Source organism: Bidens hawaiensis, unplaced genomic scaffold (genome assembly GCF_021521415.1).
Source record: "Bidens hawaiensis isolate Kalapana, Puna unplaced genomic scaffold, B.hawaiensis_p1.1 tig00001685_1, whole genome shotgun sequence".
In the NCBI taxonomy this organism is placed as follows: domain Eukaryota; kingdom Viridiplantae; phylum Streptophyta; class Magnoliopsida; order Asterales; family Asteraceae; genus Bidens; species Bidens hawaiensis.
Genome location: NW_027491095.1, coordinates 2,048,932 through 2,068,479, shown reverse-complemented (window position 1 = coordinate 2,068,479; position 19,548 = coordinate 2,048,932). Strand labels below are relative to the sequence as shown.

General features: G+C 34.7%; 3 protein-coding genes across 3 annotated transcripts; 1 reads left to right on the top strand and 2 right to left on the bottom strand.

Moving 5' to 3' along the window:
* Positions 1 to 2,894: 2,894 nt before the first annotated feature.
* LOC143591384 (protein MODIFYING WALL LIGNIN-1-like) lies at positions 2,895 to 4,590 on the top strand. The gene is made up of 3 exons (XM_077071606.1): positions 2,895 to 2,990; positions 3,074 to 3,273; positions 4,114 to 4,590. The coding sequence occupies exons 1-3, from the start codon at positions 2,895 to 2,897 to the stop codon at positions 4,412 to 4,414; spliced, it is 597 nt and encodes a 198-aa protein (XP_076927721.1). The 3' UTR covers positions 4,415 to 4,590.
* Positions 4,591 to 5,672: 1,082 nt separating this feature from the next.
* On the bottom strand, positions 5,673 to 8,475 carry LOC143593066 (autophagy-related protein 13a-like). Its single transcript, XM_077072814.1, has 3 exons — positions 7,175 to 8,475; positions 6,938 to 7,107; positions 5,673 to 5,991 (listed from the first exon to the last, which is right to left on the bottom strand). Exons 1-3 carry the CDS (start codon positions 8,318 to 8,320, stop codon positions 5,757 to 5,759), a joined length of 1,551 nt encoding a protein of 516 aa, XP_076928929.1. The 5' UTR covers positions 8,321 to 8,475; the 3' UTR covers positions 5,673 to 5,756.
* A 2,591-nt stretch (positions 8,476 to 11,066) lies between these two features.
* On the bottom strand, positions 11,067 to 17,769 carry LOC143592139 (uncharacterized). The gene is made up of 19 exons (XM_077072128.1): positions 17,530 to 17,769; positions 17,305 to 17,433; positions 16,603 to 16,770; positions 16,442 to 16,525; positions 15,768 to 15,818; positions 15,247 to 15,303; positions 15,091 to 15,173; positions 14,093 to 14,216; positions 13,960 to 14,019; positions 13,218 to 13,412; positions 13,061 to 13,147; positions 12,843 to 12,990; positions 12,623 to 12,750; positions 12,436 to 12,483; positions 12,096 to 12,309; positions 11,922 to 12,025; positions 11,742 to 11,812; positions 11,385 to 11,680; positions 11,067 to 11,306 (listed from the first exon to the last, which is right to left on the bottom strand). Exons 1-19 carry the CDS (start codon positions 17,767 to 17,769, stop codon positions 11,158 to 11,160), a joined length of 2,436 nt encoding a protein of 811 aa, XP_076928243.1. The 3' UTR covers positions 11,067 to 11,157.
* Between the last annotated feature and the right edge of the window lie 1,779 nt (positions 17,770 to 19,548).

Genomic DNA, 19,548 nt, shown 5'->3' with positions numbered 1-19,548 from the left:
AAAATAAAACATAATTGTTATTTCAATAATATTAAAGAATAAATATCATTTTTTTAATTAATGATTAGTAATTTTTAGAATATTTTATATTTAAAAATGTATTTTTTTATTTATATTAATATTCACCTATTTTGTTATAAATATCAGTAAACTTATGATATTTGACACATATATAACCAAATATTAATTTTCTTTATATTTACCATGTCCGAGTACTCCGAGTACTCCCTCCAAGAGGGTCGGCCGCCTAGGGACCGTCTAGTGACTTTTGCAACATTGATATATATATATATATGTATGTATGTATATACATATATCTATCTATAATATATATAAATGAAGACATAAAAATCCTACGTGTCGCGATGTGGTCGCTCCCCCTTTTTTTGGAGTCACCAGATTTGCTTGATTTTTAAATGGAGGTTTCTCATGCATTTGACCCGAATTCATGTATATACCTATTTTTTTATTGTATGAAAGTTAATAATATACTTATGGTTTGATGATAAATTGTTTTACAACTAAATGAGATGTTTGGGTCTCATCAAACCATAGGTATATTATTAACTTTCATAAATATTATTTATAATTAAAAAACAAATTTCATAGTAAAAAAATAAACGGGTCTTGGGTTTCATCAAAACCATATAGCTTTTAAACCGGGTTATAACATCTCATTTATTTATAAAACAATTTATCATCAAACCATAAGTATATTATTAACTTTCATACAATAAAAAAATATCAATTAAAAAAATAAATATTGGAACAAACAATATAAAACAACCCTGTAATACGGGGGCTAAAAGCTAGTTTGTATATATATATATATATAGGATCAGGATCATGAGAGAACCTTTTTGAAATTGAGAACTATGAGAACCATTTTGAACCACAAAAAACCCAAAAATAAAAAAAATCATAAAATAAAAAAAAAACACAAAAATCAAAAAAGTATAAAAACCAAAATTCTTATTTTATCATCCTGGATTCATAAAAAATAAAAAAAAAACTCGGTTTAGCTAAATTATATACACATATGTATAATATATACATATATATATATTTACATGTTTTTTTTGTACACATGTGTATAATTTAAGATAAATGATACTGTACATATGTGTATATTACGTAACTAAAAATTATATAAAATTATACATATGTGTATAATACGACGTTTTTTTGTATTTTTTTTTATTTTTTATATGAAACTGGAATGAAATATAAAAATTTTGGTTTTTTTACTTTTTTAAAATTTTTTTTATTTTTTGTTTTATGATTTTTTTAAATATTTTTTTAAAGGTGTTTTTAGTGGTCCAAAATGGTTCTCAATTTGCAAAGGGTTCTCTTAGGATTCGTACCCTATATATATATATATATATATATATATATATATATATATAAAAGGAATCTTACAAAACAAGTTTCTTGTCACGCTTTTTTTCTAGTAGATTTTTTTTTAATATGAACAAATTTTATGGATACATTTGTTTTTAGTTAAATTATGTGATTGAAAATTATAAGGATTCCAACGTCAATGCTTTAGTATTGGTCTAACTAGTAGAACAGTGAGATTTATGGTTCATTTTTTATCCAGTTTCGAAAACAATGAAAATAGAGTGTGCATGTGATGGGTTAGGAATTTAGGTGTTTATTCGGCAAGGACAAAGTGGTCAAACATGCGGAGAAGAGATGATGCGTGTCTCGGGTCAAGTAATTCAAAATAAAATTCAGATAACCAAAAGTAGATCTTGCGTACGGTTTTTCTTTATACTATTTGGTTTTATATTTTGATTGTTACAACTTAACTTCTTATTAAAGATAATCTAGAATAGCAAAAGAAATACAGTATAATTTGTAGCGCGTTCATTTAACAGAATTCGTGGAAATTCAAATGAATAGAATTAAAATCTCAGGACATGACGTGTTCATTTTGTTAGAATTGGAATTTTAATTCAATTTTGATGTGTTCGGTTCATTTAATTAGAATTAAAATTTCAATTCCTTCAAAGCTTCAAATTCCTTTAAATAAACGAATTTCAAATCCTTCCAAATTATTGTGGAAATTAAGTAAATTCACGAGAATCTTTTCTCGAGATTTTTTTAACGAGGACAACGAATAAAACATTTTAGTTTTTTATCATTATTTTTTAATATTTTTTTGATAGGTTTTTTATTTTAATAGAAAACCTCTAAATTTTTTTTAAATACTAAAAAAACCATAACGCAAAATATAAATAAAAACAAAAAATCTAAAATGTTTCCGCAGTTATCCTCGTAAAAAAAACAATTTCAATTCAAAACGAACACATCAAGAATGAAATTGGATTTCAATTCTTTCCAATGCCAATTCATATTGGAGTGTTTAGATTCTAAATCCAATTCTTTCCCATTTCAAATCCTATGTAAATTACAATTACAATTCCAATTTCATTCCATTTTGTGAAACGAACCCCTAAAAAGGTTTTGAAAATAATTCTTAATTGCTCAATATTTCATGTGACCCAAGTTTGATTCTTGTCCTCATAATTTAGTTTTGATGTCTAAAGATTGTGTGAGTTGCGGCGATCACTATTTCGATCCTTGAACTAAACGGGTTTTGTCTCACCTTATTGTTGCGTTTTCGATCGAGTGTTCACAGGCATAAGTCTTATGTGAGGGAAGTGTATCTTAATGTAATGAAATTTACCAGCAGCTCATTTAAAATATTCGTTGGACATTAAAAATATATATATATATATATATATTAATAGTTTAAATATACAAAAAATATATATATGCTAATTAAAGACAGCTCCACTTACTGAAAAAGTGGTGTGTAAAGAATATGACCCAAATTACTGTCATTTGCTAGGAAAAGGAAAAGAAGAGTGTGAAGCTAGGGTTTATCAATGGATAGAAGAAGCATTGTGGTATGCACAGTAGCCGGGTTTCTAGGGCTCGTATCTGCTCTTTTGGGCTTTATTGCAGAGGCCAAGAGGATAAAGGTAATCAATCTATCAGTCTTATCTTTTGCTTTATTTTGGGGCTGTTTTATTGAAGTTAGTTAGGGTTTGTTTGATTATTGCAGGGTTCCCAGGTTGAGTTTTCATCGCCATCTGAATGCGTGTACCCGCAGAGTCCAGCTCTGGCCCTTGGGTTAACTGCTGCTGTGTCTCTTATGGTCGCCCAGATCGTCATCAATGTCGCCACTGGATGCATCTGTTGCATCACAGAACATCCATCAATCCCTAACTGGACATTGGGTCTTGTCTGCTTTCTTATTTCCTGGTAATTACTTTATTAACTACCCGAGCCCTAGCTCAATGTAATACGGGGATAAAAGCTAGTAATATAATATTTTATGATTGACCTGATTGGAACAATTTCAAAACTTGGTTACTATTCTACAGAGTAATCCCATATATTGATTAATTACATTTATCGTAATTTTATATATAATAGAGTTAATATATAAGTATATTAAATAATAGTAGTTGTTATATAAATATATCTTTAGGCTCGCGAGCTAGATATGTGAAGCACAAGCTCGAGCTCGTCCAATAAATGAGCCTCAATAAAAGTTCAAGCACGTTTAAGCTTGGCTCGATTCGAGTTTTCAATGAGCCGATCTCCAGCATCTCACGAGCGGCTTGGCTCATTTACACCCCTATTTGATTGGTTGATTGCAGGGGTGTAAACAAGTTGAGGCCTAGCTCGTTAAGGCTCGAGCTCGACTCATTTTAACTTGAGAGCTCGAACTCAGCTTGGTTATTATTTACTAATTATTTAATAGTTTATTTGTATATTTTTTAAATCATTTACATATATGTATTTATAGTTAATATTATTTATATATTATAATATATATTACTTAGTTGTTTTTATCGTAATTTTGTATATAATAATAATTTTTATATAAATATATTTCTAGGCTCGCGAGCCGGCCCGAGCTTGTTTAACAAATGAGCCTCAATAAAAGCTCAAGCTCGGCTGGATTCGAGTTTTTAACGAACCAATGTCGAGTAGCTCATGAGCAGGTTGGCTCGTTTATACCCAGGTAAGTCAGTTGATTGTGTAAGTCATCATCAATGATGATTGATTTGAAGGTATATGCATATACATATGCAGGTTCACATTTGTTTTAGCATTCCTTCTTTTGTTGAGTGGGGCATCGTTGAATGATCAGCACGGAGAAGAAAACATATACTTTGGGAACTACTACTGCTATGTGGTAAAGCCTGGAGTCTTTGCTGGAGCTGCTAGCTTGTCCTTGGTAAGTGTCATCCTGGGCATCATCTATTATCTCACCTTCAGTTCGAGTTCAACGAAGGTGGTTAGTCAAACAGGCATTGCTATGGGCCAGCCTCACCCAAACCAAGATCCTGTTTTCGTGCATCAAGATACCTATGCTAGACGCCAACTCTCGTAGATCACTTGTGTTTCCATTTACAATCCGATTCTCCTTTTGACGTGTAATCGCTGTGCTAGAATATATCCAACTGTTTGATTAACCCTATTTTGACCTTAAGGGTTATGTTGAATATAAATATGTTTTAATCAATGAGAATGAACTAAGAATAATTATTGAAAATGCAGGATTTTGGTGTTTAATGCCTAAAATAGATTCATAATGCGAAAATGGTTTATTGGCTAAATGTTGATTTTAAAGGCCACTTGTACTACTTCACCAACTGTGTTTGGGGTGTAAAAAGTATAATTGAAAGTGATCAAAGATGATAATGCAAGTTGTGCGCTAAACTGGTAATTTGGGTGAGAATCATGTTATTTTAATGAATGTCTATCGTTAAATAATGATACGTGAAGTTGGGTTACGGAGGATTACAAGAGCATTGATTATTTAATGGGACGGAACGAAAATTGGCTGAGATGATGAGACACGATATCTTCAAGTTTTATTACGTTTTGCATACACCTGCGTAAGTTTCCGGTACATTAAAAATCATTAAACTAATTTGTTGATATATATTTTTGAACAAACTACGGTTTATAGTTCGTGTGGTTTAGCCAAAATAACCATCGTAATCCAAAAGTTTTTGTTTCAATCAACTCCACGCTTCTAGCAAGGGTCGCCTTGTCTATTTACCTCTCTAGCTTGATTAGGAAAAAATCAAGGCGATTTAACCCTAATTGCTGGTCAACATATACCAACTATTATAACTTGTAATCGATTATCACCTCATAAATAATAATATACTCTATTCACCGCGCGTGGATGTAGGTTAGGTAAGACCGAACCATGTTGAATTCTCGTATCCTTTTACTATATGTTATTAGTGTGTTTCACCAAAGCGTTACTATATGTTATTAGTGTGTTTCACCAAATCGCCCATGAGAGATGGACAAGAGACGCTAATCGTTACATTTATACATTTTTCTTCTATTTTTTTTTTTCATGATCTTATGATACATAATGTTCTGAATTGACCACGCCCCTATATCAATACAAAACCAACTTTAAGTAGAATGTCTAATCTGCTTGCCAAAAATAGGAGAAAGTGTGTGTAGTAAGCAGTTTTATAACCACATTATGTTGTTAATTCAAAATGCATTATTCTATTGCTTCAGAAAGAAAAGGTAAAGGGAGTGAGATCAAAGAAGTTGATTTGTATACATATTTTAAGATGTCTAAATACATAAATAAGATGATCAAAGATCATTTTAAAGAAAATACATATCAGAAATTTGTGTACAAATCACCACCCACATATCAAACTTTGGCAAGTAAGCCAGACAGATAAAGGTTAGAATGTTTACAAGGTATGTTTACTTTTGGAGAGAATAAGATGCTTGATGCCAGTGTAAGACTTTAGCTCCTCCAAAGCATCAGATGTCTTTCGAGACAAAAACAATCCAGATGTGTTGCCGCTGTTCGATTGGGCCTCAGCCTCACTGCAGCAACTAGAATCTTGTCGCAGAGGCGGTGCCGTTCTCAACATACGAACAAGGGCACCTACTGCAGCATCTTGTGATTTTTTACCACTCTGACTGTAAAACGTCACATCACCACCACACAAGGCTTTAGTAACTTCACACATATTACATATACATATACATCATCATCATCATCGTCATCATCATCATCGTACTCAGTATATCCCACCAATAGCAAAGCTATGGTAGAGTCTGAGGAGGGTAAGATGTAGACAGCCTTCCTCTACCCCATAGGGATAGAGAGGCTTCTTCCGGTGAGACCCCCGGCTTGATAGTAGTTTTGCATCAAGCCTTGGACATAAGACACATAACACACAATCATCGGGACACCGGCTGATTGGTGCATATACCCTTGTCTTTCGGCTATCAACGCCACCACATGATGCCCGATTAACCTTCCGCCACTTTTAACGTTATTTTCACGAGATTAGTAAAATAACGTCAAAATTAGTGCAATTTTACTTTTGCCCACCCAAGGGTTCACACATATATACATTATATGTGCGCACCGCAAGCAGGGCATAAATTATAAACAGCTCCTATATGTCTAAAACTAATTCTCAAATGAGTCAATAAGTAGGATACTAGGTCCGCTCGCTCTTTAATTTTTATTCTATTACTCTGGTCACACACCCGCTAACAAGACGAGTATTATTTAAGGTGAACTAGTTTTCTAAAGGGGTTTAGTAGTTTTATACGTTTACAGCTCAACCATATCATAAGATAGCCACTGCAGCTGAAAACTACAGTCTTTAAATTTTCCTGTTAATTAGCTTACTCTTGTCTGAGTAATTCACATTTTAAGCACTAATTCTGTTTAAACCCATAATAGTTTGTTCAGATTTTTATTTTGAACTTTGCTGCAGACTGGATATCTTGAAACAGTATAAAAACAATACGGCGTTAACAGAACACTGCTTATAATATTGTCAGTTTTATGGCCCTCGTATAAGAATTTAATCACTCGTCATTAACAGACAAAGTCTAAGGCAGGAATTACCTGACTGGGGAATCACAAGTATCAACATCATCAACAATAAATGGACACGAGAAGTCAATATCATCCAACTCATCCTGGAGAGACAATCTACTGGAGCTTCTAGAGAATCCAATACGAGAACCACTTGATGAAAGCAAACCAGAAAACCTCCCTGAATCATCTTTCGACACCTGTGGAATAACCGTTAATCAGTGCAGTTGCAGTTGCTTTATTATAGAAGGCGTAGGATATAATTACCTTGTGATGTGTTGACCCGGAACTCAGATCCCCAACCCTTGACATCTCAGACTTTTTAAGAGACTTAATGGCGGGAGAAGAATCATGAGATGAACGTGTGCTTCTAGGCGACAGTGGTGGAAGAGAATGTCGATTAGGATCAGATAAGTTAGGAGAAAGGTATCTGGGAGTTCGGGTAATCAAGGGATTAGGAATACTGACAGGCCTAGATTGCATGTTAAGGTACGTTGGTGGAGACGGAGAGAACGGTGGTGAATCATCAAAGCTGTGGCGAGTTGGCGGTCGGGTGGTCCTTTGACCACAACCATCGTAAGAAGACGCAGCAGGTGAAGAAGATAAATCATAACGCCCACTGGAGGAATGATATGCAGGCGGAGATTGATTCTGTGAAGTAAATTGACCTCCACTTGTCCAGCTATGCGGGCGTCTAACAGGAAAAGACGTCGGAAACGCTCTAAACGGATCAGTGGCAGGGCTGCCAACATAATCCGTAATAATCTCAGGTGGACACGGTGCCAAACTTTCCAAGTTAAAATCCGACAGACTCTCACGATATCTCACAGATACCGAAAGACGCCCATGCTGGGCTTCAACCGGTAAGAAGCTATAAAGCTTCATAACCTGTTCCTCAGACCGTGTAAACGGGACACTAAACGTCGACACCTTGTAACTTATATCAAAATCGCAAGCCTTACCCTTAGCCTTACTACGGTACGCCCTATAAGCCGGAAGAAGCCTCATCATGGCGTACAACGATCGCAACAGAATAATCGACTTCTTATACGTTTTCTTATAAGACTCGCTCGACTGAGACACCCTCGAATACTCATACTGAACAACCCACCTCTCGATAACGGTCTCAACTAACGCCCCATACCCAGATTCATTTTCCCCTTGAACTAATATAATATCAATAACCATAGGCTCCATTAAATTCCTGTGCCAAAAGTTCAAACCGTCTAACGCAGTCGGCCGCTCCCCTAAAGCCAAATTAAACCATTTGTCACTCTTTTTGACCTGATGAGTACCCGGAGGACCGGGCCGAATGGAAGGAACCCGAGACTCCAAGACAATATGCAAAGATTTTAAGAGAAACTGGGAAACAATTTGGTCATTTCTTCCATGTTCAATAGACTGCAAGTCCATACTAAAACCCTAATTCCATTACTCACTTGTTTCAAGGAAATGAGTGAAATTGATCAAGACCCATGTCAGATTTTGGATCAAGATGATAAATTTAAGTGTGCATAAGCTAAGATCGGCTTAAAAAGATGATCCAAGAAAATGGAAGTAAGAGTAAAACCCTAATTCCATTACTCACTTGTTTCAAGGAAATGAGTGAAATTGATCAAGACCCATGTCAGATTTTGGATCAAGATGATAAATTTAAGTGTACATAAGCTAAGATCGGCTTAAAAAGATGATCCAAGAAAATGGAAGTAAGAGTAAAACCCTAGAAATTGGAAGGTTGACAAAATGTACCAGTGAGAATAGAGACGTGTGATCTAACAAAGAAAGAGAGAGATTGCGTACAAGGCAGAGTGGAAGAAGTGATGATATGTATGATATTATTATTATTATTATTATTAATCTCTTCATCTTGATTAGTTAATCAGACAAAAAAGATTCTTCTGCTGACGTCATATTATTAACAATTTACAAATTGATTTATTTATTTTTATTTGGGATAATGATTGTGGTATTTAATAGTTTGGAATCATCAAATATTTAGAGCATTCTCATCCCATTTCTTATCTCTATCTCTATAATTGTACTAAAAAACACTACATTTCTCTCTCTTGTTATATTAAATAATATTATTTATACCTTTATCATTACAGTTTTTTCTCTCCTCTACTCACAATAATCCAACAAATATTAAAAAATAAATAGGGGCAAACAATGTTCCTCAAATATTTCCCAAAATTTACAAAAAATCACTACATTTCTCTCTCCACCCTATAATTTACACTCACAATCACTCATAGCCCCACCCTATAATTTACAAACTCTTCACACATAATTACAAGGGATGGGATGAGAATGCTCTAGTTGTTGCTTACAATTATTGGATTTTGATTTCAATTTATGGTGCAAAATTGTTTCTATCAAGGCAAGTTGGGTTTGTAACTTCGCTTGAATAGACTACATAAGAGAATTTGATGGATGAAAACACTTATCAATAAGGTATGTATGATTTCAATGAGTACGGTTAGGTTCGATTCGGTTATTAGGCGAAAACAAAACATAAGTTATCTTTAATATACAAATCGATCAATTTTCGGTTTTCAGTTTTCGATTTCGAAATAATATAAAACTTTATATATTAAAATTTATAAAACAAAAAAAAACAAATATACGTAAAATTAGTTATAATAATATAATATTAAATAAAACATGTCGTTGAAGACGTGTTAAACTTTCAAACACATAGTTGAAGATGTGTTTGAATGTGATATTTTTGGAATCCTAAGGTTTTGGGAGTTTTCCCCAAAATTAAAAAGAAAGAAAAAATATTATTAGCTTGACACAAGAACCCAAAAGTCACGCCTTTGTAGTCGGATATCACTTCAGATTAGAATGGCTTTAATGAGCAGATACATACCATGTCGCCAAGGGCACAAGTAATAGAGATGGCTTGAAAATAATCTAATCAGGTAGAAGCATGCAATTTCGTAATGATTTTCCAACCGCTCTCTGATAGGTTTATAATGTATATTTGGATTTGTGAGTTTGGAAAGCTATTTGGTGTGAAATGAAGAGAAACAAGGAAGTAAAGCTCAAAAGTTAAAGTTCAAAATCATGTTCGGCCACACAAAGTGACAAAACTATGCACGAATGGACGGCCACACACAGCATTATGTATACACTAAACTGTATGACCATACACGTCTAAAATGGGGTTTAGCCCTAAGTTTTACGAGAAGACCACTTTTGGTAGTGAAAAAACTTATTGTCTCTATTAATTGTCAGTTCTCGTTTTAAGTTTGTAAGAGTGGGGATTATCAACTCCAAAAGAAGATCCTGTTGATCGAATAGCATTTCTACTTTGATTTTGGTTTGGTTCATTCTTGTTGGTCATGTTTCACTTCGGCTTTGTAAGTTGTTTAGGTTTTTGTATTCATCATGGGCAAGGTCGTATTTGAGAATCCCTAAGAATTTGGGCGAGTAAAAATAATCCCCCCCCCCCCGGTTGAAAGTGGGTTTTAACTGTTTAATAACCTAAACTAAATCAAACGGTTATGGGTTTAAGAAACAAATTTGATTTTAAAATGTAGAGTGAACTGTGGTTTTCGTCCTTGTGGTTTATTCAAATTTGCTATTTTAGTTCAAAAGTTTAAGATTTGTTAATTATGCCCCTAAGGTTTCATTTTCATTGCAATTATCGTCATTCTCGTTAACATATTTTGGACGGAAATAGTATTTTTTTTAAACCGCATGGACGAAAATTGGAACAAAAATGAAATCTTATGGACGAAAATTACAACGTAAATGAAATCTTATGGATGAAAATAGCAAACTTTAAACTATTAGACTGAAATAGCAAATTTGCACAAACCATAGGGACGCAAACCACAACCCTCTCTAAAATGTAACTACTATTATCACCCACTCTTTTGCAGAACCAACTTTAGTTGTTAATTCATAGTAATTATAATTTTTTACCGTTGTAAATGTTGTAGGAGCGGTTTTAGCTTGTGAAGAACATTAGACTAGTTTTGTAATTATCATGTGTGAAAGGTGTCCAGGTGTAATTTATTATCTCTAGTACGTCTATATAACACTATTATACAATCAATCCATGTACAATACTCTTCATACTTTATCAAGGAATACAAAATTGATTAATCGCTTAATTCAACAGGAGCTATATTTACTTTTTGTATTCTTTTCCTTTACCAATAATGACTTCAGTCCCAAACAAATGTTTATGAAGCAGAAGTCATACAAATGAAATCTAAGTAAACACTAGTATATTCCTATCAGATTTGAACATCAGCTAGTGTTAACTTCAACTTCATGTTCCCGCATTGAACTAATATTTCTTGTTTAGAAGGATCTACTTTCAACACAGTTGCTTTCTTGTTAAATTTAGAAACATGAACCGTATCACCTGCCTTGACGGTTTTTTCTGCAATTCGAGTGCGAACGATTTGTCATACAGTAATTATTAGGTTAAGTAGCCTATAAGATTGTGATTGACAAGTACCTATTGGCTGTTGCTTGTCATTCAACATTACTGGTGTTGTCTCTTTTTGTGTACCTGTGATAGACTTACTGCTGCTAAAGGATGTCAGCCTTTTCTGCTGCTTATTAACATTTTGCAGCTCAGAAGCAGCTGCGGTTGGGGATGCACGACGCTCTCTCACTCTCTTGTGAAGTATTGACCGTGCTACTCCTCCGGCTTCTGATATTTCTTGTATTTTTCTGTATTTTTGGCTGATGCCATTTTCCCTGATCCTACCCTCGCTAATAACTAGTTTTCTATGAAGCTCCCTGCCAAGCCTGAAACACAAGTAGTAGTATTAGCAGTTATACTTAACTGCCACTCATTTCTATTCCTCACCTAAGATGATGGCGTGCTTCGTGAATATGCTCATCAACTTTCTGCTTCAATTTCTCCATATCTTCTATAACCTGCATGTCAAGAAATTATACACAATCACCAAGATAATTATGTTTGGTATGGATGATTGGTCAATGTAGAATATAGTTACAAGTAGCAGAGTGTGCTGCTGAAAGTCACCTCATTAATCTCTGCACTAGCTGTTCCATGGAGTTCACGAGCATTATCTACAACCACGTTAGGGAGTCCAAGCCTTTCAGCTATGTTTATTGCATTTGACCGCCCTGTATTGCATCTTCATATTAATTATTAACTCGCAAGTCGCATCATAGAATAAAATGAAAAGCTAAGAACCTGGAATTCCCCAAAGAACTCTGTACGTTGGTTTCAGGTTCTCTTCATCAAACTCCATGCATGCATTGTCAAACACATTGTTGCTGTACTTGAGGGTTTTAAGTTCACCGTGATGGGTGGTAGCCATTGTCAACAATGCTCCAGATTCAGCAAAGCATTCCAGGAGTGACATTCCCAAAGCAGCTCCTTCTAGAGGATTTGTACCAGCACCAACCTACCCAGACACTCTTAATTATGCTACGTCTTACAAAAGTAAAATAAAAAGATGTCTAGCCATTGAGTTATTGAGAAATCCAGAAAGATAGTACAAGTTTCAATGTTTAAAATGTATCTATGATACCTCATCTAAGAGCACTAATGACCGACTTGTTGAACTTGAGAGTATGTCCTGAAAAGAAACAACACTTGGGGATTAGCCGTCCACCTAACCAGTCAGCTATATATATTGGAAATAAAACGCCACCAAGCTCTGAGCTGTTATAGAAGACATCACAATTAAGAAGGTTGTTCTAATGATAACAACTTACACTAGTTTGTTTCAAATGGCCGGAAAAGGTAGACAAAGATTGAGACAAGGATTGTTCATCACCAATATCAGCATATACAGAATCAAACCATGGCATCCTCACAGGTTCCGATGACAACACAAAAAGTCCTGCAAAAACAACGCCTCCACCTTTATATTTAACAGCATAAGACTCACTCCTCTCTGACTAAGCAAATACTTAAAAAAGTTAAAACCCATGCCTGCTTTTGCCATCATAGCAGCCAACCCTACTGTCTTTAATAAAATGGTCTTTCCCCCAGTGTTTGGGCCGGTTATAACCAAAACTCTCGTTTTCTGTGCAACATATATATCTACGGGAACAGGGGATGATTGTTTTAATCTTGCAACCTGAAAACTTATAAAACTGAGTTAACGTCGGAACAGAAACTGTAAACTATTCATTTTGTCAAACAGTTACCTGTGCTTCTAAAGATGACAGATTTGCATTTATTTCTTCCTCTCTCTGAGTGGCAATCCCTACCTGCTGCCTTCTCCTTCTAATTTCCTAGTGGTTTTAAATTTGAGTAGTTTAACATAAAGATTTTACTTTAGCAGAGAAAACACATGGCGCTTACAGCAGTAACGTCACTGACGTCCTTCAAGGCCTTGTGCATTTTTTGCCGATGTTGTTGAAGTAGCAGAGGATGATAAGCTTTTGGCAGATACAGTTTCCATTTTACTTGTTCAACTGAGGACGACTCCTCGGAAGATAAAATTAGATCCGGATAAGTGCCGCCAAATGAAATACTATATGTCGCCCGAGCATTGATCTGCATTTGTTGTCGTACCAAATCAGGTTTTAAAAGAACAAGAGAAAATTATAAGAGATTTAGGGAGATAATTTAACTCAAAACATTAAACATGGTTGCCTACTTACAACCAAAGAGAAATAAACATAACTAGACCCACTATCGCAAATGAACTACGCACTACTAACTGACTGTCAAACCTAAGTGAAGTAACTAAAAAGAAATAAGCAACTGAAGGGAAACTGATGTGCATGCATGCTTCTGGAAGTGCATGTGATGCATGCCTTGAAATTATACACGAAAGAACCTTCGGGAAGCCTATATCAGGCCCATGGGCCCATATATGAATGAAACATATACTAACACAATATATACACTTACCAGTTCTCGGTACAAAAAATATTTGCAACATTTTCTATGCTATGATGAAGGGAGAAAATAATTTAAAACATAAGAAAACAATAAAAGAAATGGCAAACAAAAACTAGAATGCAAAAAAGATACTCCTTGCACACTGGCCACTGCAGTGGCAAATTATGAGAATTCAAAATCAGAGATAGATACTAACCACATCTAATTGGATTATCGCATTGAACAGATTTTCTATGTCCTCAAGATCTGTTTGCATCTGTACAGGAATAAAATAAATAAATGAAAACGCATCAAGAGAAGAATAAAATAAAGAAGTTTGATTCAGTTACCTTGTGTGTTATCTGCAAAAGCACATCAGATTCAGCCTTGGCTATTGAAGCTCTTGCTTGTTGCAACTCATCATTTAATGGAACTGCAGAAAGGGGTTCCACAAGGCTTCCTGTGCCTGAACCACTACAGCACACTATTTTATCTCTCAAGACTGGGGGAAGGTAGTAGCAAGTTCTCACATTCAGATTTTCTTCCACCATTATAGAAGAAATCATAAAAAATGCTTGTCCACTTGTTGGACCGACAAAAATGAAAGATATAATGAAACATTTTTGTTAAAAAGTTCCACTTCAAACACAAAAATCAAGCACAACACTTCTGCAACGAGATCTTTGAGATATAATGCACCAAAGGTGCTCCGAATTCAGCCCACGATAAAATGTGACCGTGTACATAAGGTTAAAACATACAAAGAACAAGGATAGACAACCTGAGCGGACATGGCCCAGGATAGGGGTTCATGGAGACATAGGATTAAGGTTAAGGACTTTTAGGAGAGGGTATATATGTGTCATAGCTTTGTTTTAGGAGCTTAGATTTTCTTACACTTAAGGTGGACTTTGCATGTGATTGTCTTTCTGTATCTATTTCTGCATATACTTTTATGATGTTATATCAATTTCTATATTATTATGTTACTCTTCCACCACTGCTTTTGTTATTGGTAGCTCTCTATTTCTATATTTTTAGTTCGGTTGTTTGTCTATTGTTTGTTTTGGTGCTCTCTGGAAGGAGTCTTTCTATCCCAAGGGATAGAGGTAAGGTTTGCCTACATCCCACCCTACCAATAACTATGCTATTTGTGGGATTTACTGGGTACCGATGATGTTGTTCAAGTAGGAGATAAACTATTGATCCCACAATAAAGTTCAAAATTCATTGTGACAACGCTACAGCACCGAAAACATTTGAACAATCAAAATCAGTTGGCGAGTAAAATTAATAATGAAAAAAACAGAACAATAAAATGTGCAATGAAGTCTAGCATGCGATTCACCTTGATAACAATAGACCGTCAAAGCTTTTCTTTGTATCAGTTCCTGATTTTATACACCATCTTCCATCAGTGTTGCTTACTTCCTAGATCAGCAAGGAATAAAGATGAGCATAGAGCCATAATACAATAAAACATAGATAATACAACACATCTTACCACAGATGATGTTTCGTTCATCTCCTTACTGATTAGACTTTCCATCAACTGGTGTAACTGAATAAGAAAGAAGAATCTGCGTAAGTGGATCGGATTTCTATGGTATACATTTATTTGACAGTAGACATCTACATGAAATAATAATGTTTTTGGAGATATATTGGACCGTGCAAAATTAGCACATAGTCCACCACTATGCTTGCATTAACATGTAGCTGCACCCACAAATTTAGAGGGATGTCAGACAGTCCATATGATTGAACTCTAAAGTGCAATCAAAATATCAAATAACTTAATTCCGAAAAGGGTATAAGCCAGCCTGATAAGGGTTGCTTACTGAAAACTCATTATTGGAAGTAATCAGATGCATGTGAAAAATGCTGGAGTTACTAGGAAAATTTTGTTCATGCTTTCTGTGGGCATGTGCTTTAGATTGGTATTAATGTATGATACATGCTGAACTTAATTCATTCAAATGGTAAATCCCAATTGAATACTAGATTAAAGAAAAAGGATGGAACCTTTCTTTCAAGCAAGCGCGCTTGTTCACGAGCTCGTTTCAAGGTAGGACTCTGCAAATTCACGAGGAGGATTAGTTAACACAAGAATATATAAACAAAAACATCCTTTTGGCGCGAATTAAGGAATAATAAGGATCGCAAGGATAGAAGAAATGAGAGAAAAGGGAACTTCTTGAATATTTTTTTTATAACTCCCAACCTGTATGTTCGTTTACAAAATTATATTAGATGTAAACTATTATTTGGAAATAACAAATGAGTTGGATGCATAAGCTACGGATTAGGCAATTAACGAATTTGCGAACATTTTGGGGGAAATGGGGAATAACTAACATGTTATCAAAGGGACGAGAATAATGCTATTTCGCGGAAGAACACAGGATTTAAGAAGACTTTTCAGAATCTTATTGTAAACTTAGTCACTTCATGACATAATGAAAACTTCTACTGATGACTCCCTATTTGTAGCAGATGCATAATAACCTAGTAAACTAATTAGATAGTTCTGTACTATGATTAATCTGAACTGTCTTCTGCCTAACACATTTTCTAAATAGGTGTTAAAAATGCTGCTGGTATCAGGGACTTGCGCCAAAAATTTGATATATTCTGAAACAAGACCTACATCTGCTAAGAGCTACGAATATCTCAACGATAGTGTGTTAGTGGCATACCGCAGAATCTTTTACACAACCATCTTCATCTACAAGTTTCTGTATGAACTTTACCAATGGGCGATTAACAGACATGTCCATAATCTGTAAGCGGTATAACAAGCATTAGACTTTACAGAAAAGGGCAGAGTGGTAAACAAACTCATCATAGATGTGCATACCATTTCAGCAACCGGCATGAAACGTCGTAGCCAATCCGAGTCTTCCTTTATTGCCTCTTTGAGATTCATCTGCAATGAGCCAACCAATTGTAGCATGGTTACAAGGGCCACTGCTTCCAGTCCATCAACAGGAAAGCCCCTGTGAGCATGTTGTATTGCAGACTTCACCTGCAAGAAAAAACAGCAAAAATTTAAGACTTCTATTGACCATATCAGCTCCTATTTGGATGGAAATAGCATCTAGTTAATCGGAATTTGGTGAGACTTAAAGATCCAGTAATCTAGTAAGTGAGTATTTTTCTTGGTGAGTCTGCATAACCTATCGACATAACACAGGTTTATCCTATCCAAGCAGTCTTGAACAAATGAGACTTAAAAAGTATTGTATAATTGTGTTTTCATACTTATTATTCCTAAACATGCATAGTCGTTGGAAACTCTATATCATTGGCAATTAATTGGCATTCTTTTTTTCTCAGGCGCTTTCTTGTCACAATCGCTAGAAACTCGCAAACTCCTAAATGTGCTTAGTCAAACGGTATGCAATATGCCTCATATGAGATAATAATAATAATAATAATAATAATAATAATAATTGATAATAATAATAATAATAATAATAATAATAATAATAATGATGATGATGATGATGATGAATATGGAAAAGTAAGGGAAGTGTAGTAGTGTGATAAGTAAGCTTACCTTGGTGATATCGATGGAGGTGAAATCCATGATGCAGGTACCGTGATTGTGCATTTGAACGGCGGCATTGGTCTCAGCCAAAAGTCTCAAACTGTCTTGGTAGGACTGATCCAAACACCATAATTCTGCCTAAACAAACAAAAAATCAGTCATTGATGTAATTATTATTATTATTATTATTATTATTATTATTATTTAAAGAGAGAGAGAGAGAGGAAAGGTAACCTTTGTAGCTTGGCGGCCCAAGGAGGTGCCGGAAAAGGAAGCAACGGAATCACATACTTCATCCCACTGAAGCACCCGAATAGTGGTTTCAACTACGGCGGCCAAAGAAGAAGAGGAAGAGGAGTTATTAATGGTGTGAAGTTGTGTTTGGGGCTTCTTCAGGAAAGCAGTAACTGCATGGCGAGGAGGCTTGAGTTTGAATCTAAATTGAATGCAAGTACAAGTAGAAAATGAAATCATTCCACCCCTCCTTTGTTCAACAGAAGAAGATGAGCTCTCAATATCCACACTCCAGTGGATGATGATTTTTATTTTTATTTTTTTATTTTATTTATTGAAATTACAATTTATTTAATAAAATATAATGAAAATTACAAGAAAATTATATCACACTTGGTTTTCGTTGGGTGCCTTCAAATAAACTCATAGTGTTCACGAGTCTTATTTAACAAAGGGAGAAGAAGGAAAAGTGATAAAAAGATGAAAAAACCATAGTTTAGAGAATTTTTTAATTAAAAGGAGGGAAAATAATGAAAAGTGGGAGCATATATGTATTATCTCCAAGATCAGAGAGATTATGAAAGAAAATACATTTGTATAATTTTAACTCTTATCAATTACTAAATTACTCTTATATCTAACTTCATATTATAGTTTACTTAGAGGGTATAATTGGAAAATTGTATCTTCTTTACCTTCTAACTCGGGAACACCTAAAGTCCTAAAATGTTTAATTTCCTTTCTTTTCATTAAACTCAGAAACACGAAATAAAATCATACATTTTCCTTCCACTGGTTTACTTTCATGTTCTAATTCCCCTTCCTTCCCATCCTTAAATGCTCGGGAACACGATAGTTTTTTTAATATAACTCTTTTGTTTCCCATGATTTTAAAACAAGAAATAATTTGCATTGTTCATCTTCAACGCGCTTTATTATGTTTTAATTGTTTTAGTCCTGACTTATGGTGTTTGTTTCAACTCACCATTTGACCTAGATGCATTTGAGTGGCAGCTTAATGGTGGGATGGGAATTTGAACATATCTACTAGCTCTGTAATGACCCAGTTCCCGAGTATTATTTATGTCACACCCCGACTTAGGGCCTAGGCGTGTGACCAACAGTTGGTACCGGTTTTGTAATTGTATCAGAGTTTAACGGAAGTCTTTAAAAATATTTAATATATTTTGAAATATTAGTCTTATTTATAAAACTTTATTTATAATAAAATACTATTATATCTTTTTGAAACATTTTATTTACAAATCTTTATTTTGTAGTAATATTCAATTTATTTGAAAAGTTTTTCGAATAATAAATATCCGAATGTTTTATAAATCTCGTTTAATTCTACAAACCATATTGTTTATAATCTTTTAAATAGTTAAAACAATGAGCCATCTCTACCTTGCGAACATCCACGTCATGAATGGCTCAAATTCTTGATGCTGTACTTTTCCTGAAATGTTAGAAAAATACGTCAGCGATATGCTGGTGAATACGTTGACGCTAAAATATTTTCTTTACTTAATCACCCCTCGAGACCACGTAAGTCTCGGCTCATCTTGGCTTATGAATAATCAAGTTAAACAATCATCATAAACTCGAGTCTCCGCACTAGGTCACCTCAGCGAAACACCGCAGCGTTTATGACATAACTTAGGTACCATAAATATACACATGGCCATTCCTCACTCGGACGTAACTTAGGTCCGGCCCATCGTGGCTGGAGGTCATGACCAAGCGTGGTGCGATGTGCCCACCGCGTTTCACATATGTAAGGATCCAGACAAACGTATACCATAGCCTGAGGGCTGGCTTATACTCTTATTTATAATGTTTTTAGAGACACGTAGCCTCATATAAAGTTTTACACATAACACGTTTGTTTGTTTGAAATCAAGTTTGTAAAAGTGGGCGTATTCACCTTTTCGATTTGGATCGGCTTCAATACACCGTCCGAGGGTCTTTCCCGTTACTACCTCGCACCTATAGTACGAGTATAGCCTTTTTCTTTTG